This window comes from Astatotilapia calliptera, chromosome 12 (assembly GCF_964374335.1).
Source record: "Astatotilapia calliptera chromosome 12, fAstCal68.1, whole genome shotgun sequence".
Classification (NCBI taxonomy): Eukaryota; Metazoa; Chordata; class Actinopteri; order Cichliformes; family Cichlidae; genus Astatotilapia; species Astatotilapia calliptera.
In genome coordinates this window covers 28,836,053-28,863,710 of record NC_137433.1, presented here as the reverse complement: position 1 = coordinate 28,863,710, position 27,658 = coordinate 28,836,053, and the positions used below count along the sequence as shown (strand labels likewise).

The window sequence follows — 27,658 nt, the reverse complement described above, 5'->3', positions numbered from 1 at the left end:
TGATTGGCCAGATCGATGTTTGTAGCCGTTGAACAGGTGTACCTGTTAGGGTGGCTGTCGTTATCTATAAATGAGACTGAACATACTTAATTTCCTCCAACAGAAAGAAAAAGATGAGCTTAAAATGATCTGATAAAATGATTTCAAATGTTATTTATTGACAATGGTATTACTGAATATGGTAGAAAGGCAATAACAATTATCAAGCAACAATAAATTATCAAGTGGCAATACAGGGATAAGTAACATATTTAGATTTCTACAAAATAATATAAAACAAACATGAACATTAACTTAATACAAAACTTCTAAAATCCAGATTCTCACAAAAGACATGAGTTTCTTACAGATTTGAGTTTTGCAGTCAATAAGCAGTATACAATATATAATATACATGTTACATACAAGTATGGGCTCAGCCCAGGTGCAGCTGAACTCTTCCTAAGACACAGTTTTCCTTCTCCCACAAGTTCAAATCTACAGCGCAACACAGCAGAGTGCCAAACTATTAAAATCTGCAAAAACAAGCAGAATCTGAACCAGCAGATTGTGGTTTGGATGAAGGCCCTTTTGTGAGCAAATGCAGAACATTTTGCATTAAACTAATTAAGTAAATGTATCTCTCAGCTATAAGACAAGTCCTCCTGACAAAGGACTTTAAAATGCCCTGTGGAGAAACATCCCCATGTGTTTCACTGTACTCTGCAAAGTAAAGGCCTGCTTTGAGTGAGGATTAAAAGTGCTTTTGATCTTAAGCGTGCCACTGTGTCATTTTTGTATAAACCAGCATAAAGTCAACCACAAAAAGCAGAGGGATATCCATATTTTTTCCTATTTATCTAGATAGGTTAACTGCCAGTGCTCAGGGGGGGAAACAGCTTTAAAACCTCCCAGAAAGAAGGTAAAAAATGTGTTTTCAGTTCATCTTTTCACTTTCACACTGAAGACTGTAACGAACATAAAACCCAGGAGCACAAAAACTCCCGATTGAGGTCTTTCGTGTGTGTCTCTGTAGAAATGGCCATTATCACATAAGCTTTCTGTCTGGTGGGATCTAGAGCCAGCCCTCAACAGTCCAGTGGGTGTCTCAGTCTATCAACTTAATGATAAACATATTTGTTCCACCCTCTGCGTTTAGTCTCCAGCATCTCATTTGCATCTTCTTTTGATTTAAACCGGGTTTGCTTTAACTATGTTGTTAATCCAGTCAATGTAATTGGTGACACGGGTGTAGACTCCAGGTTTATCTTTCTGCCCACACCCATCGCCCCAGCTGATCACACCCATCAGAGTCATCCTGTCATTGTATCTGCAGACAAGCGGGCCACCAGAGTCTCCCTGTAATTGAATCCAAGAAGCAAATTTAAGGGAAAGTGTAAAGAAAATAAAAGTTATAATGTTATGAGCATGATTTAACTGTGAGGATAAGTGTGGGTGTTCTCACCTTGCAGGCGTCGTCCAGGCCTCGAGTGTCACCAGCACACAGCATGTTTGAGGTAACTGTGCGTCCAGACAGCACCCCTGGGACACAGCGCTCTTTGGGCCACAGGCGAACATAACCTCTCTTAACACGGTCAGAATACTCTGGAGAAACTGTGAAGAGAGCGTTGCATTAGTTTAGATTGCCTATACTGTCCCCTGCTGCTCAGATACTTAAAATGACACCAACTTGTCTGTGCGATAAGTACAGTAGTAGCCATAAAAAATGAAAAAAAAAAAAGGCTATGATTTAGTTTTCTTACATTCTGCGTCTTTTCCGTAGCCTGAGATCTCACACTCAGTCCAGTCGGGCAGCACCAGCCCACGTTCGGGCAGACACGCCGGAAGAACTTCTGGAGAGTTTACAGCACAGATGCCAACGTCCGTCTTAAGTTTCAAAATGGCTGCAAGTGGAAAGAGTGACCAAAGGAAAGTCAAGGCAATGCACTGGGAAAATGTGGGATGAAGACTGAGAGTTGAGTTAAAGTTTTAACAAGCCTCTGCTGCCCACTTAAGCTTCCATATCATTACTGCTGGAGGAAAACAAGTTCACTAAAGCGTCTCATTCTGTTTTCATTATTAACATTGAAGTATGACTAAAGTAGCCTCAATTCTCCACACAAACAGTTTGACTAAGAGCTCTTTTTTTTAGTCTGGCAATGATTGTGTGCTTATAAAGAGGACCTTGGTGCAGCTTTTCAGGTCATGTTCTTAAAATTAGACATTTTTGGCCCCTTTCACCCTACCTTCTTGCAGAAAGTTTGAAATACAGTCGGGAGGGGCTGCTGTGGCTCAGACTAAATCATACAAAGCCAAAAGCTCAAAGACATGACCAAAAGTTCAATTGTGTATTTGTGTCTCTGGATTAAGGTACAAGCGATACCTTTCTTTGTACCGACTATGAAATTAATCTTAAGTTTACGCACTGTATTGAAAACCTAATTTGGGCTATAGGTTTACACTGCTGTGTTTAAAAGTTTATTTTTAAACTTTTATATTAATAAATGAAAAGTTCGAAACAAAGATAAAAAAATATTGGATTATTGTTTCTGTTACAATGAAATGTTCACTCACCGATGTCATTGTCGTATGTTTCCTTGTCATATTTCTCGTGGATCCAGAGTTTCTCGACGCTGAAAATCTGCTCGCTGCTGGAGTTCTGTTTCCGAAACGTTCTCCCCAAAATTACTTGCAGTTTATTTACATCGTTTCTGAAAAGACAGAGCGCACTCGTTTGTTTGCTATATGGCAAACACGTTCGACTAGTGTTTAGTGTATGTGCGTGCATGTGTGAAAGCTGGAAGTCAGTGCTACCTTTCTTCAAAGCAGTGTGCAGCAGACAGGAGCCAGCAGGAATCAATGAGGATTCCTCCGCATAGATGAAAGTGCTTTTTGTGACGGGGTTGGTAAAAATTAATGGCCGCCTGCCACGGCTGCTCCGTGATTTCACTCGCTCTGCCTCCAAACATGCGGAACGATGGTTGGGATAAAGTGTTGTCTAAACGCTTGCCACATGTTCCTACAGAAGAGACAGGTTGGAGAATGATGGTTGAACGACAGTAGGATTAATCGACACCCAGAAGGAGGGACTTTTGGTTATGTCTGAGGTGTTTTCACTGGCTGTGAAGATATCCTACCTCTGTTATTGTTATTAGTGGTGGGAGCACGCGGGTCAAGAGTGGGCATAGGCGGACGTCTCGCTAAAGAAAGGAAAACTATGGTTATCCTCAGTCTCAATATTTAACTTCTGTCTTTGCTATCGCTGCCAAATGAACTCATTGATGTAAAGGAACTCACAGCATTTTGGTACGTCGCACAGCTCCCAGGTCAGAATCATATTTTTGTAGGTGTGACACCATGGACCTGCGTCATTGTCTGGATTTCTGTTGAATAAAAAAAGAGATTTTTTTTCTCATTTAAAAGTAGAACATCAAATGTACTGCAATTATAAGGAAGTTAAAATAGGTGCTGGCCTATGTACCTGCAAAAACTGTGGCTGCCCAGTCCCAGCTCCAATGCGTCCGTTCTCCAAGCATTGTACATCTTGCGCTTGACAGCGGGAGAGTCCCACGGGAGGCAGCGAGAGCCGCTCTTGGTGACAGATGCTGTGCCTCGGTATTGCTGGCCAGAGCCGAGCGCACATTCTCTGTGCTTATCTGCTCCAAAGAGCACATATGGACAGATGTATGTAAGCCCACATTTAATGGTATTTGATCTTTCTACATGTTAGGATTTTGTATATCTATACCTTCTGAACATCTGGGCAAAGAACAGAAGTCCCATTCAATCTGTGTGCCTTTATAGATGTAACACCAGGGAGAGCTGTCACCGTCAGGGTTCCTGACATAAGGAGAAACACAAAGACAATAAGGGAACATCTTCATAGCTTCCGTAAAAGGCTCTGTTATTATGTTTTCCAGTCTACTCCAGTATTTGTTAACACCAGGCCACCAGCTTTCAAGACGAACAATCCTAGTCTTGTTATTTTTTATAGATAGCAAATGAAATATTCACGCAGACGCTCCAGCACAGGTACCTGCAGAAGTTGTGATTGCCCAGTCCAAGGCTGATGGCGTCTGTTTTTCGAGCCGTGAACCTCCTTCCTCTCAGAGATGTTGAGTTCCAGTTGATGCACTCTGCTCCTGATTGGCTGACACTCGCGGTGCCACGGTACCCATCACCCTGCCCCACAACACACTTCTCATTGGTGTCTGTTGGAGAGAGAAACAGACAGTGGTAGTCGCTAATTTATATATGAGACTGATATTAACGTAATAACTGGTCTGAGTAAGTTGTTCCGACATAATATGTCTTGTTCTTGTTTTTTTCAGGGGTTTTTTAGATTTGAAAAAGCTGTAGACTATTAAAAAGCTTTTGGATAAATTCTGAAAACATTGCTATTTCTTACATAAGGCTTTAAATTTGTGCCCTAATAGCATTTATATCGCTGTTTTCCAATTAGTGGTTTTAAAACAGTGACCAAACATAACCTATGATGATTGTAAATGCATCAGATTTATAGCCTGGCCATATTAACTCGTAGTTTTTTTCACTAAAATCATTTGCCTGTGACCGCTGAAGTTCAGATAATTATTCCACTGAGAGGGTGGAGTGTCCTTCAAGTGATTAAAAGTGGGCCACAGAAACAAAAACATTCATATCCCAGAATGTCTTTCCATCCTTTATGATCCTTATGTCTTCCCTCCAAACCACAGGCCCATGACACCAGTAGTATGAGTCACACAGTCAGACTGTGATCTTATCAAAAGTTACTAACAAGCTTTAATCAGACCACCAGTTTATGGACACACCCGAAGTCACTGCTGCTTTAAAAGCACAGTACAAATCAATCGCATGTGTTTTGCTCCAGCCTGTAGTGCTATTTGTCTATTTTAGGTTGTTTAGGTGTGACCTGTCCAGTATTGGAGACTCTGGTTATTGAAATGTTGCTTTGTCCTAAATATAAGTGACACTCGCCTTATGGGCCTCATAGCTGTAAACAAAAAAATCATCTGAAAAAGTCAGTGTCTCTTTCCAGAAATCGCGACTTTGTTGCTCATGAACATCTACAAATTTCATGTAAGACCTACACATTACACCTACAGGAGCTGCTGGGCCATGGAAACCCATGCCATGAAGCTCCTGGTGCACAGTTTTTATACTGATGTTAATACTGGAGGAGGTAGAAAACACCTGAATTTAAAGCCAACCTATAAACACTGATCATATAAACCATCGGTAGTGTCCATCTACCCATGATAAAAGGTGTATTCTTGTGACAGAAAGGAAGGAAATACTGAGTGCAACCACCCTTGGTTGAGCTGTGTTGCAGCTTCTTTGGTTTGGCAACCAAAATTAGTTATTACTATAAAGTTTTCACAACAAAGTTTGTGGATTTCTTTCCTTTTTTTATTTACCATCATTTGAGTCACCTAGGTCACCAAAAAACGATTACTGGCGAGTTTTATGTTGAAAACTTGGAGTGAACTCTTCTTTAACAGCTTTTTCATTGTTGCTTTTTTTTCTGTTCTGTAACTGTAAACTGAATATTTGTGGTTTGGGATTGTTAATTAGAAAGAATAAGATTTTTGGCACTTTTGAAATTGAAATGAAAACATAATGAAATTATATTAATTGTTATTTTTATATCTCTGGTCGTTCGCTAGCTGAAAACCCACGATTTAGGTGTTTAGGTGTTTCTTGAATACTCACTGATCTCACACTGAGCCCCAGTGAAGCCTCGGGGACACTGGCAGATGTAGTCTGAAGTGTACACAGCTTCCTTGCAGGTTCCTCCATTATAACACTGAGACACGTAGCAGTCTGGAAGAGGCAGACAGAGCGCCGTTTAGTCAGCCACACGTCATCCACTAACAGTTTAAATAGTTAGTATATGATGGATGTGCCATGACCACTGCACAGATTGGGTTTGAGGCTTGTGTGTCATATACTACAGTGAAACATTGAGGATTATGCAAAAGTCTTTGTGCATGGTTCACCCGGACTTTCTTGTTACTTGTAGTAAATATCATCATAGTTTCTTTTTGAAACTTTTTATGTCAGGTCAAGGATTTCTCTGTAGAGCAGAAGTGGTTTCATGCCATCTGCAGTCCTCGTTTTCATTTATTATTTCAACATTTCCTAAAGGCCGACGCTTAGAATAACAGCTCTGCTGTCACTCCCAGTGGTATGAGCTCACAGATGTTGCAGTTTGGCAGACTGAAAATGTGGTTGTAATTTGACTGAGGGAGGGGTAATCAGCCTTCACAGAATTCGTCAGTGGGGGTGAAAGTACGCACGAGGGCATGTCTGGAGAATCTAGTTCAAATAATCTCAGACTAAACGACGCCCACTCAAAAACACAGAAAACCCAGCAGCTCTTCGTTTGGATGCACTGAAATAACAGGGATTTGGACACATAACCGAGGCAAGCCAACAAAAAATAATCATTTGAGGTTATAACAGCCCGTTAGAGGTGAACTGAAGTTATAATAGAAGGCAGAGGGCAGTGAGGGCAGGAAAGAAGACTGACAGACAGATAAACAAATAGTACATTTAAATTCTGCTCAATGGAAACAAAACACTGATTAGAAAAGTCAGTCAGACAGTCTCCTTGTGTTTGTGTGTATGTGCATTCATGTCACACTCACTGATTACGGGCACAATATGACAACGCGCTCGTCCTCCTAAATCACAACGGCAATACTCCACACGCTGCCCCTTCCATTGTAGCCAAGTGTCCCCAAAACTACGCACAGCAGACGTCTCACTATCCATGCAAAGTACTGAAAACACCACACAAACATAAGTATACAACCAATAAAATGATAGAAAACACAGAAAAACATAACTGTCATACTGTTAGAAACATAAAAACACAGGAGGGAGGAACACAAACACGTGGCTGACAGCAAAAAATGAAAAGACTGATGATTATGAAGAAGAAGTTGGTGTTATTAGAGGAGATGAACAAAAGTACAATGAGGCTCACAGGAGGTGTCAGTGGAAGGTGAAGACTTCTGGACATGAATAATCAAAAGCGTCCCTCTGGCTGGCTGCCTGTAAGGCTCACCTCTGTAAAAACGAGTCCCTCTCTTAGTGCGGAGAAGCTCCACCTGCAATAGAAAGGACCAGTAAAACATGGAGCAGACATGCATGGGAACTGGATGAACGGCTTCAGCCTCCAGCTCAAGCAACAGTCAGCGTATGAACTTTAAATTAGACAATTTAAAATAAAATGCTGATGAATGCTATCGCTAGTCAGTGGCACACTGTCATACAGCAAAAACACAAATTCAAACACATTAAACGGGCTAAATGTTTGCTCAAGTGGATAATAAACCACAGGAATTGGACTGTATTGAGATAAGCCCTTGTAAAATATGCAGGATTTTCAGTAGGTTGAAGACAGCTTAAGGTACTGTTCTGTAGTACTTACATTGTCCGCTAGGCAGCAGCAGAGAGCACAGAGGAGCACTATTAGTTGCAGTGACCTGGTCATGGTTTTTCCAGAGGTCTTCTGTTTGCTGGAGTGAGAAAACACATGCACATATTAGAAGCAGTTTTATATGGACATATGGATGGATCAGGGAATAAAACACAGACAAAGAATAGCATACATTGGCAGCTACGTGACTGTGTTTACAATGGTTTATGAGAAATATAAAAATTATGAATAGTCATTTCCTAAAGCTGTGAAATAGGTCATAAATAAAGACAAAACCGACTCCTTCTTTTTCCACTTTCTCTCAAAGTTAATATGTTCTTTGCATACCGAGACATTAACCATCGCTGTCATTGTCACTACATACACACAGTGAAAACACTTGCAGCTGTGCAAAAACCGGAACAATTCAGATTACTTCAAATATTCGACATTCAGTCAGGTGACTGACTTGAAAGTGAGGTCATGTTCATGTTAATCTAAGCTTTTCTCCTTAATCTGTCACCAATACTAAGCCAACAATCACAGGAAAATGATGAACACTGGTCACCTCCTCCCAGCTGTACTGTAGGTCCTTCCTCCATCCCTAAGCTTGTTTCTGAGAGGAAAGGGTGGGGGGAGGTGGGGTAGCTGTGGGAACCTGGGGGTCATTCCTTGTTTCTTGAAGCCGAGCTGACTTCTTGACTCAGAGAGGAAGTTTTAGCAGCATTTGCAGAGCTGTCTCATAGGAAAGTGAATAAACTCAATGCTGACCTATATTCAGTTCACTTATTTTTACGTTCCTATGAGGCCATATCATCCTATTTATTTAAAAATTTACATACCAAAAAAGACTCTATTATCACTGTCTGTCATTTAATCTACTTCTTTCCCATTGGGAATAAACAGGACACAGATAAAGTCTTTAAAAAAACTAAAAAAAATGAAAGCGTGATCGCCACATCAAACAACACAGTCCAGACAGCCCTCGAGCGATGAAACGCAGCACACTAGAAAAACAGTTTCTGAACCATCCTGTGAGCTTTCCTGCTCTACCAGAGCAAAGCAGCAGCTGTGTGAGGACAAAGTGACTCAGAACTTCAAAGGGAAGTTCAAGGAAAAAACAAAAGACCAAGAAAAAGTAACTAAATTTATATTTCCTTTTTTTTGTTTGATATCCCACTTGCTCCATTTCTGTTATAGAAGAGTCTAATTATGCAGAAAAGTGGTAGAGAGGAGCATCTGTAGCTCCTCAATCAAGTGTGAGTAAACATGAGTCACAGAAGAAGGAGGGGTGAGTAGAAGCAGGAGTCGAAAGAAAGAAAAAAGGACAACACTGGACACAATTGACCTGAAAAGTTAAAAAATATCCATATAAAGAATTTCCAAGTGATTTTAAAATAGTCCAAAAAATCTCTGACATGAACAAGCATGCAAAGACCTAGACACATCTGCATACATTTTGCCCTCTCTTCTCTTTTGGCTTGTTCTTCACTGAATCACCTTCTGCGGTTGACTGAGCTAATAGAAAACTGCATTGTGTTTTCATATATCAGTATATATGAAACACCCACACACACACACACATACACGCACATACACGCACAAAGTGCTCAGGAACGTGGAGCTAATCAACACTCCCACACACAAAGATTTAGTGTTCATTCTCCTCATTGTTTGAACAAAGACTCCCTCTCAGAGTTTGACTATGAAAACACAAATTCACACACTCACCATTAAGAACGCAGGTCTCTTGGAGGCTGTTCTTGACTCTGACAAATAAAAACCCTGTTGTCCTGTGCTGTAACCCCCCAGTGGAACCTAACTGGCAGGGCGACAACAAAACACTACTTTCTTTTTTGTTTCCTTTGTGCAGCTGTTCAGCTCAGTGCAGTCGCCCCTCTTTCTCTCTCTGGCCCTGTCAGCTTAAAACATGTGTTTCCTGCTATAACACAACCAGCACAGGCCCCATGTATTTAGGAAACGGGCGTACATATCAACACACGCAAGCACGAAAACACTTGCCGACAAACACTCATCGGATGTTAACATATGTGCATCCACCCTTTCTAGTATATCTTTCATGCGGAGGCCCAATTGGGGGCCATAAAAAAACAACATTCCTTTGGTAATCTTACAGTACAACTATATGTTTTATATGGTCGGTTTTACAACTTTTAATGCATCTATGTGGATAATAATGCAGAAGCATGGACAAAAAGTCAGACATTTATCTGTCTGGCCTATTTTAATCTGTTTTTAACTAAAAAAGTGGCTATTTCAAAAGGAAAATATCTGATATGACTTAAATTTAATGTTGTAATAATAATAAAAGTGTAAAATATGGAATCTTATTACAGTATTCCAACTAATTACAGATATCTATGTAGTCTTTGGTCCACTTTGCAGTAGCAATGATCTTATAACAGTTTATAACCCTAGCTGATCTAAAACAGTATCCTAAGCAATAAATAGCAGTAAACTCTAAATGAGACACAATACAGCTTTCTGGCACTGAGAGGCTTAACACACTGGTCTGTTACACCCAGACTTTTAGTAGCTGAAACATGTACAACCAAGTATGCACTCTGTGGAGAGTGTGGTTCCCCCAGTTAGTGGGTCAGTTATGAATGGAAGAAATGAAAGCATTTTCAGAGTAGCAACAGTCAGACTGTGAGTCATAACAGCTGCTATGAGTTGCAGCACGTGAAAACAGCAAACATATGCAGCAGATGATAAGATGCACACAGACACAAACACACACATAGAGCAGTTATGTTCATGCTACTTTGGTGTTTTTAAGGAATCGGTCTTAAGTGCTGTCCACGGTCTCTGACATCAGATTTTTCAGCAAAAATTAGTAGCAACTGAGTTTAAAAAGGGTCAGGCATGCTTCTCTACTAGAGACAAAGCTGAAATGTTAAAGTTAGAGACTGTGAAGGAACAAAGTTTACACCTCTGTGTGAAATTCAAATTTCTAGTACTTTGAGCATGTTTGTGGTCACTCTTCCCGTCTCTCATCTACACAAATATCACACTTGATACTTAATAAAGTAGTGAAGAGTGGGAGGACTGTTCACACTGGTGCACATGGGGGAATTAGCAGAGGAAACACCTTTACAGCGTAAAAATTTACAGTTGGTTTCTTACTGGTATTTCTCAGAAGAGGTTCTGAACTTTAAAGCGTTGAACAGGTCTGACCTGATGGTATTGCTGAATCTTTACCATACTTTCAGTAGGTATTATTCTTTTGAGTAAGAGGTTTGCATGTGTGTAGAGTGACTGTTAGGATCTGTCATGGCATGTGATGTCATGTAAGATGTTTCGAAGGTATTATGCATTCTTTACTCGGGGGATTTCAGTCAAGCTTCAACAAAGCAGCTGTGATCTGGCTCCGTAAACTCCCACAAAACAGAGAGCAGCATTGTTGCCTTCCCTCTGTGTGCAATATGATACTTTGCAATCTTTATCGGAATGAAACCCAAGCTCCTAAAATGAAGAAATGCAGGTTATGGGAGCAGTTGCTGATGTTAGAAGTGGCGAGATAGTGGAATCTGAGACAGCTATGCAGGACAGGATGCAAGGATGAAGACCTCAGAAAGAAACCGAAGAAAGGCAAAAAAACGGTAGGGTGTTCTGGGGAATTAAATCCCAGAGGTCAGCAGAAAGAGAATGAATCCTCCTGAGTCACACCAGCTCGAGGTCTGCAGAGACACATGTAGGCATTGATGTATTTTACATCCAGTCTCGAGGCCATTGTGTGAAGTAAATGAAGGTTTGGTCAGAAAGGAAGACTACAGATATATAAGAAGGCTTAAAGCTGTAAGACCCCAGGTGCTGATCCTATGACTCACAAACATAAGTGTAAGGCAAAAATCCAGCTGACCACACTGCCAGGAAAGCAGATACCAGTTACAAACTCTACTTTCTCTCAGCACACAGCAGTACAGATTATCAGTGCGATGGAGAACATCAGCGCTGACAGATGCTAAGGAGGAGAACGCTCTCAAGGGCGCCAGCTCAGACACAGATCCAGCTCATTAGCCACACTCGGCTTGGCTCAAGCTGGTACACAGAAACACATACTGAGGCATTGTGGAATCCAGCTTGATAATACACACACAGTCCAGCAGCAAAGCACGATATCACCATGTTTTAAAGAAGCTGTACAGCAATTTGTGTCAGTTTTGATTACGCAAATTGAAAAGTGCTGTATGTGATTTTAGACTCCCACCAAACTTAGCAGGTGGAGGAGGATGTAGAGAGCTGCTGAGGTCAGGGTGAGAAAAGTATGAGATGTTCCACATAAATGACTTCATAGGCTGCAAGATAGTTTTTTTTCCTCACACAGCTTACCCAAAACTTTTATGAGTGGTGCTGCAACGTGCATGACATTAAATAGACAAAGAAAAAAGTCACACCTTAACCGACATCCTGTATTAGCTGAAACACTTGTTAGTACAGTTTTGGCTGTTTATGCTGTACTATTATTCTAATTGTTTTAATCTATGGCATTATATGCCAAGAGACACCTTAATATATCTCTATCACAAGACTACACACCAGTTAAAAAAATGTTCAGTTCCTTTTGATTGTTTTTTATAAAACATGATAATTAATTCCAATTGACACGTTTAGTTGGAACCGCGCAAAATCCCTGCAACACCATTATCATCATCACATAAAGCGGATCCAATTAACTGAATAACCTTTAATAATTACTGTTTCATAATAACGAGCGACAGGGAAACGTAGTAAAACGGAGTTTGTTGCAGGAGAATCCTCTGGTGCATGTAAACCTCCACCGCGGTGACATCTTAATACAAAGGAGGAAAAAAGCTCTTACCAGACACGAAATCTTCTGAAAGGATCTCTTCTCGTTGTCTTTGCAGTAACTCTGAGTGTTCTTGTATTTGCCGCTCTGACTGAGCTGGTTGTCCCTCCGCTCCAAGTTTATACCGAAGCGCTCCGGTCGGACCGGTGCTTCAGGGGAGCGGGCTGACGTCAGGGATGTCGGCTCCGGCCCGGATGATGCTTGATGATGCAGCCGGGTGGGCGGGACCATTCCAAGTTAACAGGTTAACAAGTTTTATTCTAAGGTATTTGATGAGGAAATCTGCATTCGTCATTTCTTTCAACAGAAATACGCCCGTTTTATTGCATAAAATAGATCAATATAAACGACATGCTATTGTTTTCAAATGTATGCCTATTTATTATTTAAAGGAGAATCAAAATGCGTTTACATTTCAGGACAACACACATAAAATGTGTGTGTAACAGAAAGAGAGAGACATATGCACGTTATAAATGTTTTTAAACATTTTTAATAGATAGATGGCATATTTAAAGGATGTAAAGGATGTATGTTTACATATAGTGAATGCTATGCAAATGTGTTGCTACCGCGTTTTTATTATTATTATTATTATTATTATTATTATTATTTTATTATTTTATTTTAGTTGGAGTGCAACCAAACCGAACAAAAACTACTGAAGCTTTTAAGCAGACGTGTAAAGTGAAAAAAACAACAAAACACTAGTAAACAGCTCATTCTTCGCACAGTAGGTCGCCTCTGGGAGGCTGTGATGGGTTGTGGGTGGTACTGTATCACTGTGGCTAACCACCTGGCACCAGGAGCCCTTTGTTACAACCACAATCCCCTTTATTCAACCCATCCCTTCCTCAGGAAATCAATCATTTAGCCTGAAAAGTAGCTCCATGTCGTTTTAAGAACACTTAAGGTTTTTATTTTCTTGGAATAATCCATGTTTATTGTTTTTATTGGCTGTTAAATCTACATTAAATTGCTGAAAATACAACAATTTGGGGTGTAATGGCTTAGGGGGGGAAGTTAGTTTGGCGTCTGTCCCACTTTGTCTTCATCTGTGTTGGATTACAATTAGCTCTCAAGTCTCATTAAGGAAAATTACAAACAAAGACACGCATTACAAGAACACAATCTACTACAGAGGAATAAGTTACATCAGGTCATGTTACAACACAAGACTCTTATCTCCTTGAAATTCTTATGAAACTGACCAATTAAGGCATTCTTCCTCTTTTGTGTTAAGTAATGAAAAAAAATACGTACCTTTTTTCTTATTTTGTTTGTCCTTATTTACATTGTGCCATAAATGGTAAGGTATTTGTAAATCATGCAGAGTAATTGTAGCATCTGCACAAACCACTGTTTTAAACATTTTAGTTTGCTGTCTTAATGTGTGGGTAGATGTTTTTATAATTCCTGGAGCTCGGATGCTGCAAATCCACAATCAGGGTATCGAGTGTCACATAAAATGAATACGAGAAGGTTTCTCGGACACAGTTCACAGTTACTGATTTTCCTTGGCAGCAAACCTGAGATAGAGTGAAAAAGACGACTGTGCAAAACTTAGACGTGTTTTAGTACAAGTTTTTTTTTAAAAAACGAAATAAAAACTGTAATATAGAAATATTCCAGCAGTTTTTTATTTTGTTTTTATGGCTGAAGCAAACAAAACATAACAAGGTAAACAGCTTTAACATAATCCGGTGGGCAAACATTTTGTGCATTCATGAGCTCTACCAGTGGGAACAAGATAGTTTACCTAATTTTGATCAGATTATTTGCTTTTTAAAATATTCTGAGGCACTCTGTGCTGATAGAAACCTTCAGTTACAAAATTTAACTTTTAACTAATGGTTACAAATGTTATTACATTAAAGAATACAAAATGTAACTTTGAACACATCAAAACTTACTTACTGTTAACTAGATATTAAATTTTTCACTTACCATGTTTTTTGTAAATATTAACCATGTACCTCAATTTTCTCTGACTTTCCAGTGTTTGTAGTTCAATAGACAAGGAATAATTTTAACAAGCTGAGGATACAGCTGTTTCTAAGCCAAGACAGACTTGCCTTAGAAGACTTCTATCTATCTTCTTGTATGGGACGCAGCTGTGTCCCTGAGGTAACTAGGTGTAAGTTTAAATTTAATTGTCTGATGTTAGTGTTATGTCTCACTGATGACAGAAGTCAGAGGAGAATGGACAGATTGCTTCAAGCTGAAAGGAAGGCAACTGTAACTCATATAACAACTTGTTATAGCCAAGCTATGCCGAAGAGCATCTCTGAACAGACAGCATGTCCATTCTGGAAGCAGATGGGCTACAGCAGCAGAAGTTTTCACATTACTCCATGTAAAAACAACAGGTGATTAAACAGAAAAAAACATCATTGGTATACTCTGGAAACTCTGAAGTGCATCTTCTCCAAATATAACACCCGTTATATCAACAATGATGTTGCAAAGTCAGAACATGTGAAACACTGAGATGAACACTTTAACAGACGTCAACAAGCTGATTTTAACTGATCTAAAAATATCCAACTTTGCAATAGTAGGCCTGCCCCAACTGGATCACCCCAAAAATAGTAAAACCTGTAGTCTTATTGATATTAGCTGTTTTTAAATTATCTATACATTCTGTTTTGTCCTGTGATTAAACCGGCCCTGCATTGCTATTAATTATTTTGTTGTAATTATTCTTAGTTCTTGTTTTGTCGCTTTATGTCTATAAAAGGCGCTTTATGTATAAATATTACTTTTTTTGTCATTTATTTGCCTCACAGAATCTGAGCATCTGATTTGATTAAAGATCTACAAGGGCACGATCCAGACAGAAAAGAAACCAATGAAACTAAAGAGGGGCAGCCAAGAAGGAGACTTTCAGTAGGTTAATATGAGCTGTCAGGTCATGATGCAGATGAGAGGGGTGAGTCAAGCAGTTTGGGAAGTTTGATTCTACAGTAATGGTGCTGCACCCTTAGCAGTGATATCATATATACATTCATGCAGTGGTTCAGTGTTTACTGCCTCATAACAAGAATGTCCTGTATTTGAAACCAGGTTGTTTTTCTTGTGTCAGCGTGGGTTTCTCCCGCACTCCAAAGACATGCACAGAGTTAAGTTAATTGGAGATTCTAAATTGAGCGCAGGTGTGAATGTGATAGCCCAGACAGATCCAGGTGTACTTATTTCTTGAATTATGACAGCTGGGATGGCATTGCCCACAAAAAAAAGATGGCCATTGTTTTTGAAAGCGTTTGATCCGCAAGATTATTTCTCAGAAAGATTAGCTAGGTCACATTCTTTCTCGATGACCCCGTGTTTCATTTTTCTAGTTAAAGAGAGACACTAAAGTGACCTTTATGTGTACGGCTGTTTGGATGCCACATTGCTTATGTAGAAAGACACAAATGACGCCAAATTATTAATGTACATGACATAATATGATTTAGGGGTTACGATAATTCTTCACTTAAACATTTAAACTAACTTTTAAACTAAAATAATCAATTTTTAAAAAATGTAATAAGGGTTTTTTGGATTAATGTAGTATTTGTTTCTAAATTAAGTGACTTTCTACAATTATGAGTTTACACTTATGAGTTTCTTAATTTAATTTTGGGGAATTAAAGAAAATTTCCGTTTAATGGTGATCAAACTCATAATGTGTGGTTGAAAAGTGCATAAACCTACCAGCAGGACATAATCCGAGGACTTTCCCTACAAGTGGGCGGGGCTGTTTCTTCGTCAGGTTAACAGGAAATATCAGTATCAGGAAGTTGAGTGTTTGGAGATTTGTTGTGTCGCCAAAATTTGCTGCAGTAGTTTTTATTAAAGTTTTACTGATTGAAATCTCGGATACACACAGTAAACCTGCCGTTCAAACACAAAAAAGGCGTGAAAACGCGTGAACGCTGCGTGTGGAGTCTAAGGTAGGACTCGGGAGTTGAAATGTTGACGCTTTTCTCCTTGAAAATAAAACACGAAGACTAGTTCCAGCTCATTTTATATGAACAGAGAAGTACAAAAGGAAAGTAAATTTTTGTGTGTCGGTGAATAATATTCTTATAATGAGTAAAAGGTCGGCGGTATATTTACTGTAAGTCAGTCTATGAAGCTTAAAACGAAACCCTTCAAGCATGTAGCGCCCCTGTAGTGTTTAATGGGCCTCTTAATAGTCTGCGACTATATGACAGTTCGTTTTCTTTATATACACGTAGCGGGCTTTTTTTTAATAAGCTAGACTCGCCTATAGGAATGTTTGTATGTATGTTTTGTCTGTTTTATTGCAGCTGCTGTAAAACATAAACTCAGTGTTTATGTAGTTTCACAGTTTGGAGAGCTTTTATTTCATCCATCAGACCCCTGCAGTCACATTTATAACAATACTGACAATACAACAAGTTCCCAATGAGATTTTGTTTTTCATTTTTTATAATAGGTTAATTAGCTTATGGGAATTCATACAGCTTTTTGTTACTTTTTTGCTGTTTAGAAGCCACCAACACTGTTGTTTCTGTTTCTGTATACATATGTTATCACCTACAGGACAAACACAGCATTTCTTTTCTTACTGTCCCTGACCAATAGGCAAGTTACTCATTTTACCAAATTAATGTTTTACTCTTGGACATTTTACTCTTACTCTTTGGACATTCGCTGCTTTTTCTCTCATTTTTAGTCTAGTCCTTGTACCTGATCATTTTCAGGGGAATGTTTGGTTTGTTAAGCCACTTAACAGTGACCTATGAATCATTCAAAAAGGCACCTAACCCAAAAATGAGCCAGTGTTTTGTTTACATATAACATAGCAAAGAACTAGCTTAAAATAGTATATTCAGACGCTAAAGGTCTTTTGCAAAAACACATTTGTTCCCATTCCTTTAGATGAATTTACAAACAAAACAAAACAAAAACAAGGGCATAAATGATGGAGATAAAATGTTTATATAATGTTTTTGCATCAACTGAGTGATTCCCAAACACCTATCAGTCAAAAGGTTGGCATATTCTGGCATAGTGTGCAGTGCGTTTGAGGAAACTGGACAAGTGGAAGACAAAAGATGAAGTGGCATGACTAAAACTCGTGTTTTTAGAAATGGGTAATATTCCAGCAAAGACCTGACACAGAAGCTGCGAGATGCATTCTGACCTTCAGTTGATCCATCTACTGTTCACTGAACCCTCATCAGAAATGGTCTCAGTGGAAGCGTGGCTATTCTTAAGGAAGGGAAATGGGGAGAAAAGGCTGAGGTATGCCAACACAAGAACTGAACTGAAAGTCAGTGGCAACAGCTCCAATGGAGTGATGAACCAGATCTGAAAATTCTGGTTCCAGTCATCATATAGAGTGTCTACAGCCATCTATAAAGCACGGTGGAGAGTCAGTCATGGTTCTGGGCTGCATTTAATGGAATTATGAACACAGACAAGTACTGTCAGACTTTGATCCATCACACTGTACCATCTGGAAAGAATCTAATTGTCTATGGCTTCATTTTTTTCAGTACTCCCAAACACTGCTAATGCTGGAAAGGCAGATCTGGGTAGAAAAACACAAGATAGGAAGCCATCGGTCGAGATACTTTCAAGCTTGTCAGAATCGTACAAACTGTTATGTTATTTTGTATCTCTATATGTGTTTGCATGTTTCACTTAAACAATGCACCTATTATCAGTTTTAAAAGGTATAAAGGTATAAATATAAAAGGTTCCTGTACAAACCAGAAAACACTGTAGGTCTCAGAGCTGAGAAGCTTCAAACAAGGCTTTTTTTAGGCATTTGTTCGAGACGAAGCAGTTAATTATTTGCTTGAGTACTGGTTGCGTGCTCAGACAAATGCATACTCCCATGACATTTTTCAGGCCAAACGTAACATTTTAGCCTTAGTAATGGGTCATGACGGATCCACTATTTTGTTGTTTTAGGTGTAGGTGAGGAGGTCATGAATCGAGTCCCCCTGCAGCAGCCGCAGAGCTGTGGGCCCTGGGAGCTGAAGGAGCGGCTCGGCACCGGGGGCTTTGGAAATGTCACAAGATGGCAAAACAAGGTATTCACTCCACATACTTCTAGCATACTGTTACATCTTTGAGAATCTTATATCTTTAGGACATAATAGACAGGAAAGAGGATGTTTGAATAACAAACTATTACACTGACAAGATAATTATACATGTCCTGCTGAAGTTTCTGGGAAGCCATCGGCTCTTACCTCTGCTGATCAAATTTTAAAGTTAAGGTTTTGTTTAGAGGGAAATAGTCATTTTAAAATGGAATCAGAAATGAAAGTTCACTTGTGTGTTTCCCTCTTTGTGTTTAGTAAAGATTTAAGATGAGGAAAACTTCCTCAACCTGCTGAGGCAAAGCTTCCTTGTTCCTCCTACAGCGAAAGCTCATGTAAACAGTATAATGACCGTGGAGGTGGATTAGCTGTAGGGTACAAATTAAACTCATCTTTTAGCTAATGTCTGTTTGTATTTCACTAAGATCACACTCGTGGAATTGCGTGAAAGAATGTATAAACAACTCTCACTGGATTATTTTGATACTACAGAACTCTTGAGGATAAAAATATTAGGTCCCCTATGAAATTCAAAGCTTTTTACTTTTTAAAAGAGTAAGGGATTTTCTAAACTTGCTAGTTTTCTTTAGAAATCATAATTTATTTCTATTTGAACACAAGAACTATTATTTCATAAAAAAACTAATTTATTATGGTCATGATTACCACCCTGAAAAATGTTTTAGCAAGCCATAGCACAAACCAGCGTTGTGCACTGTGGTGCTTTAACTTTGTAATGTTCAATTTACACACAATATCAAAACGTCAGCACGGGTTTAAGCTGTCACTTTGGAAAGCATCCTGCCAAAAACAAATGTAATCAGTCATCATCATAAGAATTGGTGATGCTCACAAAGCAGGAGATAGATACACAAAGCTATCACAGCGTTCCCAAGTTTAAATAACTGGAGTTAGAAGTATTTTCCCAAAATTTAACGAGACCAAACAGTTCAGAACAAGCCTGACAGAGGTTGGAAGTATAAGGTTTCAACAATTCTGGAAAGAAACTGAGTGAGAGATGTCTCCAAAGACCCCAGAACAACTGTGAAGACACTCCTGAATGACTTCGCCAGCTCAGGAATTATCGTCTGGAAGAAGATAATCAGTAGAACACTGCACAGGAATTGACTGTGAGGCTGTAGACCGCGACAAACTCAATTTGTCATCTTCAAGCCAGACTGACATGTGCTAAGGACAACCTGGAGAAAGATTATGACTAATGGAAGCTCAGAAAGTGTTATTTATAAAATATGGGTCTGATGAAAAGAATGAAGGTCTTTGAACTGAACAAAAGAGCATTTGGGATTTCACCTTCATGGGTTTTGTTCACTCCAGGAAGCTCTTCTTTGTGCACTCAGCCCATGTGAAATAGTGTCTATTGTAATGATGTCACTCTTAAGTCACGGGATGAAACCATTTGAAAGTTACATCACTGAACAAGAGGGCACTCTGGGAACCTGACAACACCCGATTAGTGGCTCTTCCTTTTCCTATCTTTAAAATTGTACTTTAGCTGTGCTGTTGTATGACTCACATTTAATATCGTTGCATTTTTAAAGCTGGCTTTGAGCCAGGAAGTGATTTAATATAGTGTCTGCTCTGTGGTTTGCAAAGGTGTAATGATAGTTGTGTATTTTTCCATTGTTTTAGTCCAGTCCATCCATCTATTGTTTAACTGGTTATCCAACCAGGCTCACAGGCAGGCTAGCACCAGCTGACAGTGGGCATCCATACCTATGGCCAATTTGTGATTCTTTTACCCCATTTCCCCTTCAGTTTTTCATGTGACTACAATCCACAAAGGAGAGTTAAAATCATTTCTGTTGTGGTTTCATTATGAAAGATTTCAGCACTTCTCATTCATTAAATAAAGAGCTGTCCAATTCTCTGTTGGTGGCTGTAATTCAGGCTTTTATAATTGTTTTCCTGAAGCTGCACCTGTATTTTGCAAAATGTGTATTTAATAATATACACTCATTGGCCTCTTTATCAGTTGCACCTTGCTAGCTCTGGCTTGGACCCAATTTTGCCTTCAGAAATGTTTTATCTCTTCGCGGCATAGATTCAACAAGGTGCCGGAAACATTCCTCTTTTTAGTCTGTGTTGACATGATGGCATCATGCAGTTCCTGCAGATTTTTTTGGCTGCACATCCACGATCCACGTTCCATTCCGTCTCATCTGAAAGGTGATGTGGAGGCTGTGATGTGCTGCTTTTAGAGATGCTCTTCTGCATATCTTGTCTATGATGACTAGTTATTTCTGTAGGGCTCTAGAGTGTAACCAATATGGTCGCAAATGCGGCCAAATTTTTCAATGGTGCGACTAAAAAAAAATCTTAGGTCGCACCGGTGCGACCAACTGTTCGACTAACAAAAGAAAAAGAAATACTCCGCAACTCTGAAAGTCTCCGTGTGGTCAACAGCAGACACACATTATGCCTCTATTGTGGTCTAAACCAATCAAAAATAGTCAGGGGCGGGCCCTCTCTGATTGGTCGTGGTCCAGATATTCGTGTAGTCCATGTGTACGTTTGAAAGTGCAGGTTTAACATTGTCTACAATATTGCCAAAGAGTGCCAAAGCACTTTAAGCACAAGATTGTTAGTTAAACATTTACAAATCAGTATTGTCTGTATGGACAGCAATTCCCCCCCCCCCCTCCAAAAAAGTGCATATGTAAAACTGCTGTGTTAAGCAATGCGGTTGAAACACCAGTTAAACCGTGGCAAAAAGTTAGTCTAGAGCCCTGTTCTGTCTCCTCAACATCACATTAACTAAGAATTTTGACCAGAAAACTGCTGCTCACTGGATATTTGTTCTTGTTCTCTGGAAAGTGGGAAAATTCAAGTAGATCAGCACTTCCTGAAATACTCAGACTTTCCCATGACAAATAAGTCACGACAAAGTCACTTAAATCGCCTTTCTTTCTCATTCTGATGCTCCATTTGAACTTCAGAAGTTCACCTTGACCACGTCTACATGCCTAAATACATTAGGGTGCTGCCATGTAATTGGCTTACTGGATATTTGCATAAATAAGGTGCTGAACAGGAGTATCTAACAGAGGGGCCAGTGCGTGTGTCTTCCATAAACGTATTTGTATGATTTACTTCCATTGCTGTTTACAATAATCAGTGAAGCATTCAAAAAAAGAAGTTTAGCATTGTAATCACAGTGCTAATCATCGGTGCCACTGCAAATTGACCTTTAGGAGGGAGAATGATTGAGGACTCTCGTGGTACTGCCGTTGTGATGATTCAACTTCTTCTGCAGGAAAGGTTATGTCTTCCTGCATTGGCGACAATACTGTTGGCTAATAATAGCTCATATGGGAAGTGAAACGCCTTCATGAGAAACAGGTAGGAAGAAGTTGTTTCTCATCATTTTTAGGGAAGTGATTTAATATAGTGTCTGCTCTGTGGTTTGCAAAGTTGTAATGATAGTTGTGTATTTTTCCATTGTTTTAGTCCAGTCCATCCATCTATTGTTTAACTGGTTATCCAACCAGGCTCACAGGCAGGCTAGGCCCAGCTGACGGTGGGCATCCATACCTATGGCCAATTTGTGATTCTTTTACCCCATTTCCCCTCATTTTTTTTCTGTTTATCATAAAGTAGGAATGTCTGACCACTCTGTTTCTTGAATACAAAGTAGTCATGGTAAAATATATAATTAACATTGAAGATCGCACAAAGGATCGTTACGCTCATTTCCACTAGAGCAGCTTTGCATGATTCACACTTCAGATGAAGCTTTTTTCTGTCTTTTATTTGTATGTCCACTTTAACTCTGTAATGCCATGTGTATTATATTTGATACATGAGTTTTTGAGGCTCCTACATCATTATTGTGATTTTTATTTTTTAAATCTAATCCCAACAGCATCATATTATTATATCAATTGCAAGAAAAGCTGGATGGAGTAAATAATACAAGTGGATATAAATTATATGAATTAAAACTCATGTATCCAACTTGATATTAAATGTATTTTTTAAATTTGTTAGGTTCAATAAACACTCTAGTTGGACTTTAGTTTCAGGTTTAATGGTTCAGACTTTGTAGGTTTAATGTATTATCCTGATGTATTTATAATTTATTTTGCTTTTGTTACTCTTTTCTCTTTCCTTCTTTTCTGTCCTAACCGCCCTTTCTTTTTTTTCTTTTCCTTAAGCTTTTTGTCCCCGACATATGAACTCTGAACATTTCAGGAGAATCAGGTTGAGACATTGTCTGCAGTTGCTGTCTCTGACTTGCAGCACAAAGCAGGAAACTATCTGAGTCAGCCTCATTGCTATTATGGGAAATACTGTCTTTTGGCAAGGTTACTGCCAGGTTAGCGAATGTTGAGGCACTGCAGAGATTGTTTAACATCTCAAATGAATTGAGAACCTCTATTGGATATTGTGTAGACAAATAAAAGGCTAAAGTTCATGTGTGAAAACAGCTTTTCAGTGTAATGTCCTCTGAAATGATGGAAGTCTGACTTTGTGTCTGTCTGTTTTCAGGACACAGAGGAGCAGATTGCTATAAAGCAATGTCGGCAAGAGCTGAGTGACAGAAACAAGGAGAGATGGTGTCTGGAGATCCAGATCATGAAAAGGTCAGAAGCTGCATTTGAGATTATGTTGAGTGATTATCAGTATTATAACTCCATCCAAGTCCTATACAGAAACTATAACTCATTTAAAATGTGGTCAGTCACCTGTTCCCTTGCAACTACAGTTTTTTTTCCCCACCATTGCTTTTGGAAGTCCCAGTCTGACTTGCACTTGTGTGCAGAATGAGCAGCAAACTGTCAAGGAAGCTTCAAGAAAAAGTCTCTTTTTCCACAGTGATGCATCTCAGTTTGTGACACATCAGTTTTTAAGAAATTGGTGATTTTCCCGTGCAAACTGAAACAGTTTGCTGCGTTGGTTTAAGGCCGTTTTTGGCATGTTAGCCTGGTTCAGTCTGACATGTTGCCGTGACTCACTTTGGTACATTCCATGACAAACTGGGTGCTTATGAGTTTGACATTTGACTTTTATGTACCCATCTGTTTAACAAGTTTCTCAAAATATAAAAACCAATTTTGTGCCCTGAAATAGTAAAAATCACACATTAGATAATTAGAACAGCATGAAAGTGAGTTATTTTGGTGACTTTGGTTATTTCTGACGTCCTAGGTGCCACCTCCTCATTTTGCTCTGCTTTGGCAGTCATTCTCTTTCCACACCAGAAGCCATTCTGTTAATGGCTTCGGTTTTGGTGTCAGGTCCCTGGATGCCAGTTTATGCAGGGTTTGATTATGTTTTGAGATGTGAAGTGCATGTGCTTTTTGTCATTTGGTAGTGCAAACACACGCATAAAACCTCCCCCCCTTGTCTTACTTTAACAAGCGTGTTGTTTTCAGACAGACTCGGTCACAACCGCAACCCTTCCGTGCTCCCACGCTCAACTTGGGGAAAAAAACACTGGGTAGGGGACATGGCAACCTACCATTATATTATTACAGCTACTTAACACAGATTTGCACACGAACATCTACTGAAAGACACATCACTTTGTTTTTGAGTTATAATGTGTTTATACATCTGGTATTCTGTTGCTTTTGCAAATGCAGAATGTCTTTTTAAAACCAAGGAAAAAAAACATTTCCAAAATCTCATGCAGGCTTCATCCCACTCTTTCTCGCATTGTGTATTTTTTTTTCTAAACGTTTTCTCAAATTCAACAGTTTCCAGTTCATATGTTATAATAATAATAATAATAATAGCTTTATTTGTATAGCTTTAAAAATAACCCCCAAAAACTGTGCCTTACAGTTTGGATAAAACTATACATTAAACATAAGTTCACTTGCCCCAGCTGACAGACACACAATCAAACGTACGTTCTTACATTCAGTCATACACACTCTACAGCCAGAAGTAAGGGATTAAAGATTACAGAAAAGCTAAGCTATAAAATGAGTCTTCAGCAGCTGTTTAAAACAAACTGCTGATTCAGGCTGACGCAGGCTGTTACAAAGTTTTGGTACGACAACTTCAAAAGTGTGGACCCCTCTAGCTTAGAAGAATGAAGAGGTTGTCTGCTGGAATAAATTCTCATGATGTCTGCTATCTGTGCAGGAGCTTGGCCATGTGGATTTATGTTATTAATACAATTTTAAAATTATTTCTAATTTCAGCTGGAAGCCATTGAAGACAAGTAAGAGTAGAGGTGATGTGACCACTGGCTTGTTTTTGTTAGCAGCCTAACAAAAGTGAAGAGTCAGTGACAGTAAATGAGTTGGGAGAACATTAAAGCATGTACTTTTTTGTGATGTTTCTTAGTTTAAAGAAACAAGACTGGATGAGCTTGGAGATGCTGGTTAAAAATAATACCAAGATTCTTAGATGCTTATTCGATATTGCTGGTGAGGAGGCTAGTATAATGACTGACCACATAAGAGAAGCTGAACACAAGAACCTCGGCTTTGTCACAGCTGAAGACACTCAGTCTTTAGTGACAGTAAAGCTGAGGTAGGAGAGGCTGCTGAGATTGTTAGCCTTGACAGAAAAGTATAGCTGTGTGTCATCAGCATAGCAATGATAGGAGATGCCTTTGAAGATGTTAAATAGATGGCCTAATGGTAACATAAATTAAAAGCAGAAATGATCCAAGGATTGAAGCTTGAAGGACTTCATATGAATCCTTGTATTCCCAGAAGCAGAAAACATCCTATATTAAAGAAATATAACTATACAGCTGAATGTATTTCGTTTTGTTTGATTATTTATTGCTTTAACTGAACACTTGCATACGTGTGAGGACTCATAATAACAGTCATTTATTATTTCAGTGATTGCTATCAGTCTTCTGCTATTCGAGTTCCTACAACACGGATTACATGCAGTACATCATTTTCTTGGTCAGTCTGATATCAGTTGGAGTCTGTTATCTTTACACTCTCCTTTGCTTTTTATATGTAATGAATACTTGAGTCAGAGGCAATCTGAAACACATTGTTTCAGTGACACATTATGAAACCACAAAGCTTCAGAAATGGCAAAGGAGGAAATTGAATCAGATCAAAAAGTAAGACTTTTAATGATCCAGAGATTGTGTGATATAAACAGTTTTGTTATTTTTAATGCAAGCCAAGTTTTAAACATTTTTCTAATAAAGTTTAAATGAAGAACAGCACAACATATGGTAGCGTAGAGTAACTCTGATGCCAGGCGTCTTCACTGCAATTCATACAAAAAACATAGAAAAGAATCAAAGAGTAAATAGTACAGTATCTATCTCAGTCAGTTATATGAAATTACAAAAGCATTGTTTGCATATATGAAATTTAGAGTACTCATGTATCAGCAATTGCATCATGTTTTGTGTTATATATTAAGTGATATAAGAGTTGTGGTGTGTTCTACTTCCAAGGTCCAACTGGGTCTGAGTGAGGTACATTTTGTCATCATAGGTTAAACACAGCACTTCATGCAGAAGTTTGTGAGACTTGTCCACACAGATGCTGAACTACAGTTTACAAGGATCCAAGCGCACTTGTTGTCCTCACAGAACTGTGTCTACAATCAAAAGCAATCATAATCCCAGCCTGTGGAGAATATTTTTGTGTCTAATGTGGAAAAAGGTGGAGGCGAATGTTTTCTATGTAAGACAGGATATGGTAAAAGAGCAGTTCCCAGGCAAAAAAAATGCAGAAACAACAAATTGTATTTTTTTTAGATATCACAATGCGTAACTTCCTTAGAAATAGCTGCCAAGAACCTGGAAATTAATCAGTGCAGTCAGTTGAAACATTGGAGCGTAATTCAAGATTAATCTCTGTGTATTTGCTTGGTTCTTACTGGATATTATTGGTGCAGTGACGCAAGACAGGGAGTTTATTCATGAAGTTAACTGCATGCTTGAATAGGCTGGGCTGAAATGGCTGCCAATGGCTGTCCAAGTCTGATGGGGAAAAATGTTAGGCTTTGGAAGTGGATGCAAGATAAAGACTAATATGTACCCAGGTGTTTTTGCGTTGTGCAGGGGGAAAAACTGAAAGCAGAAATGAGAGTTTCGTATGAGGAAAGGGAAGGATGTTCCGGAGCTCTCAAATGCAGAATTGAAGCCATTTACTCAGACACTGAACCCGACTTTAACGCACTTAACCAAAACCAAACCACTAGATTTATGTCACCAAACATGGAAAAAGAAATGAAAAACTGCAAATCCATTAATTCAACTGGAAGCAAAATGGAAATAGCACTTAGTACAGAGTTAAATCTTTCAATGTTTGCTGAAACTTTTTTCACAAGTGTTTTTGAGATTGTTGATTAAATAGTGATTAAAAGTTTAGCATTTTATTATAGCTTAATTCTAATATCCCCTTTTACCAGTGACAGTTTCTAAAGAGATAGCATTAATAATGAGCAGAATTGAGTTTACCTTATTGGTGCCACCCTCCACAGCACTCCCAATTTCTTATGAAACCCCCTTGGGAAGATCAGTTGCCCTTCTCTGATTTGTCATTTTCTTTTGTCATCAGATCGGTTTCAGGAACATTTTAGCAAAAGATGATTTCTTGTGGTTAAAATGATAATGAATTATATTGCTATAATACATTGTACAGTTCTTCTAATTAGTTTTTCTCACTTAGGTTGGATCATGTCAATGTGGTTGCTGCCCGAGAAGTTCCTCAAGGAATGCAGAAACTGGTGGCCACCAATGATCTGCCGTTGCTGGCCATGGAGTACTGTCAGGGTGGAGATCTGAGAAAGGTAAAAGCCGGTTATGTTTGCGTGTGTATATGCATATACAGTCATGTGTAAAAGGAAGTACAGCCACTTTCAGGCCTAAGGTTTTACACGTCAGGATATAATCTGAGTCATCTGGTCCTTAGTGGGTCTTAAAGTTCAGATGAACAACAACACATCTCACACAGTACTGTGCAAAAGCCTGAACCACCAGTGTTATGTACAAACATACACTGAAATGCAGTAAAAAAGGTAAAAAAAAAAATAGTTTTTACAACTCTAACAAGCCTGAAAGTCAATATTTGGTATGACTACATTTATGCTTCAACATACGTGTTTATGCAATACCTGCTAGTAATAAGTGCATGCATTTTGATTGACAAAGTTTTCTATGTGTAGACATAACACAGGCTGACATTGAATGGATTATAGGTCACTGTTAAGATGTCAGGTACAAGTGCTAGATTGATGAGGCATCAAAAAGTTACCAGTGTCCATAGTGAAACTGTGAAAGACTACGAAAGCCAAGAGGACAAGTCTGATTCCTTGGAAGCAAAATTTCAAGGAACGAGGGTTGGCTCAAGACTATTGCACATTACTGAATTACATCCTGTCATTTATTAGTAG

General features: G+C 38.9%; 2 protein-coding genes across 5 annotated transcripts in view; one reads left to right on the top strand and one right to left on the bottom strand.

The window, feature by feature from the left end:
- Window positions 1-138: 138 nt before the first annotated feature.
- Window positions 139-12,388, bottom strand: plat (plasminogen activator, tissue). Of its 3 annotated transcripts, none has more exons than XM_026188434.2 (15): window positions 12,249-12,388; window positions 7,418-7,505; window positions 6,971-7,094; window positions 6,630-6,764; window positions 5,692-5,802; window positions 4,016-4,190; window positions 3,728-3,819; window positions 3,461-3,635; window positions 3,277-3,362; window positions 3,117-3,179; window positions 2,794-2,998; window positions 2,554-2,690; window positions 1,743-1,883; window positions 1,445-1,593; window positions 139-1,338 (listed from the first exon to the last, which is right to left on the bottom strand). In XM_026188434.2, exons 2-15 carry the CDS (start codon window positions 7,478-7,480, stop codon window positions 1,171-1,173), a joined length of 1,824 nt encoding a protein of 607 aa, XP_026044219.1. In that variant the 5' UTR covers window positions 7,481-7,505; window positions 12,249-12,388; the 3' UTR covers window positions 139-1,170. The 3 variants fall into 3 exon arrangements, with proteins under 3 accessions (XP_026044219.1, XP_026044221.1, XP_026044220.1); XM_026188436.2 differs by having other exon boundaries at window positions 7,052-7,094; XM_026188435.2 differs by lacking the exon at window positions 12,249-12,388 and adding an exon at window positions 9,137-9,325.
- A 3,596-nt stretch (window positions 12,389-15,984) lies between these two features.
- Window positions 15,985-27,658, top strand: part of ikbkb (inhibitor of nuclear factor kappa B kinase subunit beta) — a 36,473-nt gene continuing 24,799 nt past the window's right edge. For both annotated transcript variants that reach the window (XM_026187511.2, XM_080308830.1), the window contains exons 1-4: window positions 15,985-16,174; window positions 18,171-18,292; window positions 22,814-22,908; window positions 26,935-27,055. In XM_026187511.2, the coding sequence (XP_026043296.1) occupies window positions 18,188-18,292; window positions 22,814-22,908; window positions 26,935-27,055 (321 nt within the window). In that variant the 5' untranslated portion in view covers window positions 15,985-16,174; window positions 18,171-18,187. The remainder of the gene's footprint in view (window positions 16,175-18,170; window positions 18,293-22,813; window positions 22,909-26,934; window positions 27,056-27,658) is intronic.

Coding starts and splice junctions, on each gene's coding strand:
- plat (XM_026188434.2), bottom strand. CDS start 7,480: ATGACCAGGTCACTGCAACTAATAGTGCTCCTCTGTGCTCTCTGCTGC. Junction 5,803..6,629: donor TCATATTGTGCCCGTAATCA/GTGAGTGTGACA, acceptor TGCCTCTTCCAG/ACTGCTACGTGTCTCAGTGT. Junction 3,636..3,727: donor TTTGCCCAGATGTTCAGAAG/GTATAGATATAC, acceptor TCTTTGGAGCAG/ATAAGCACAGAGAATGTGCG.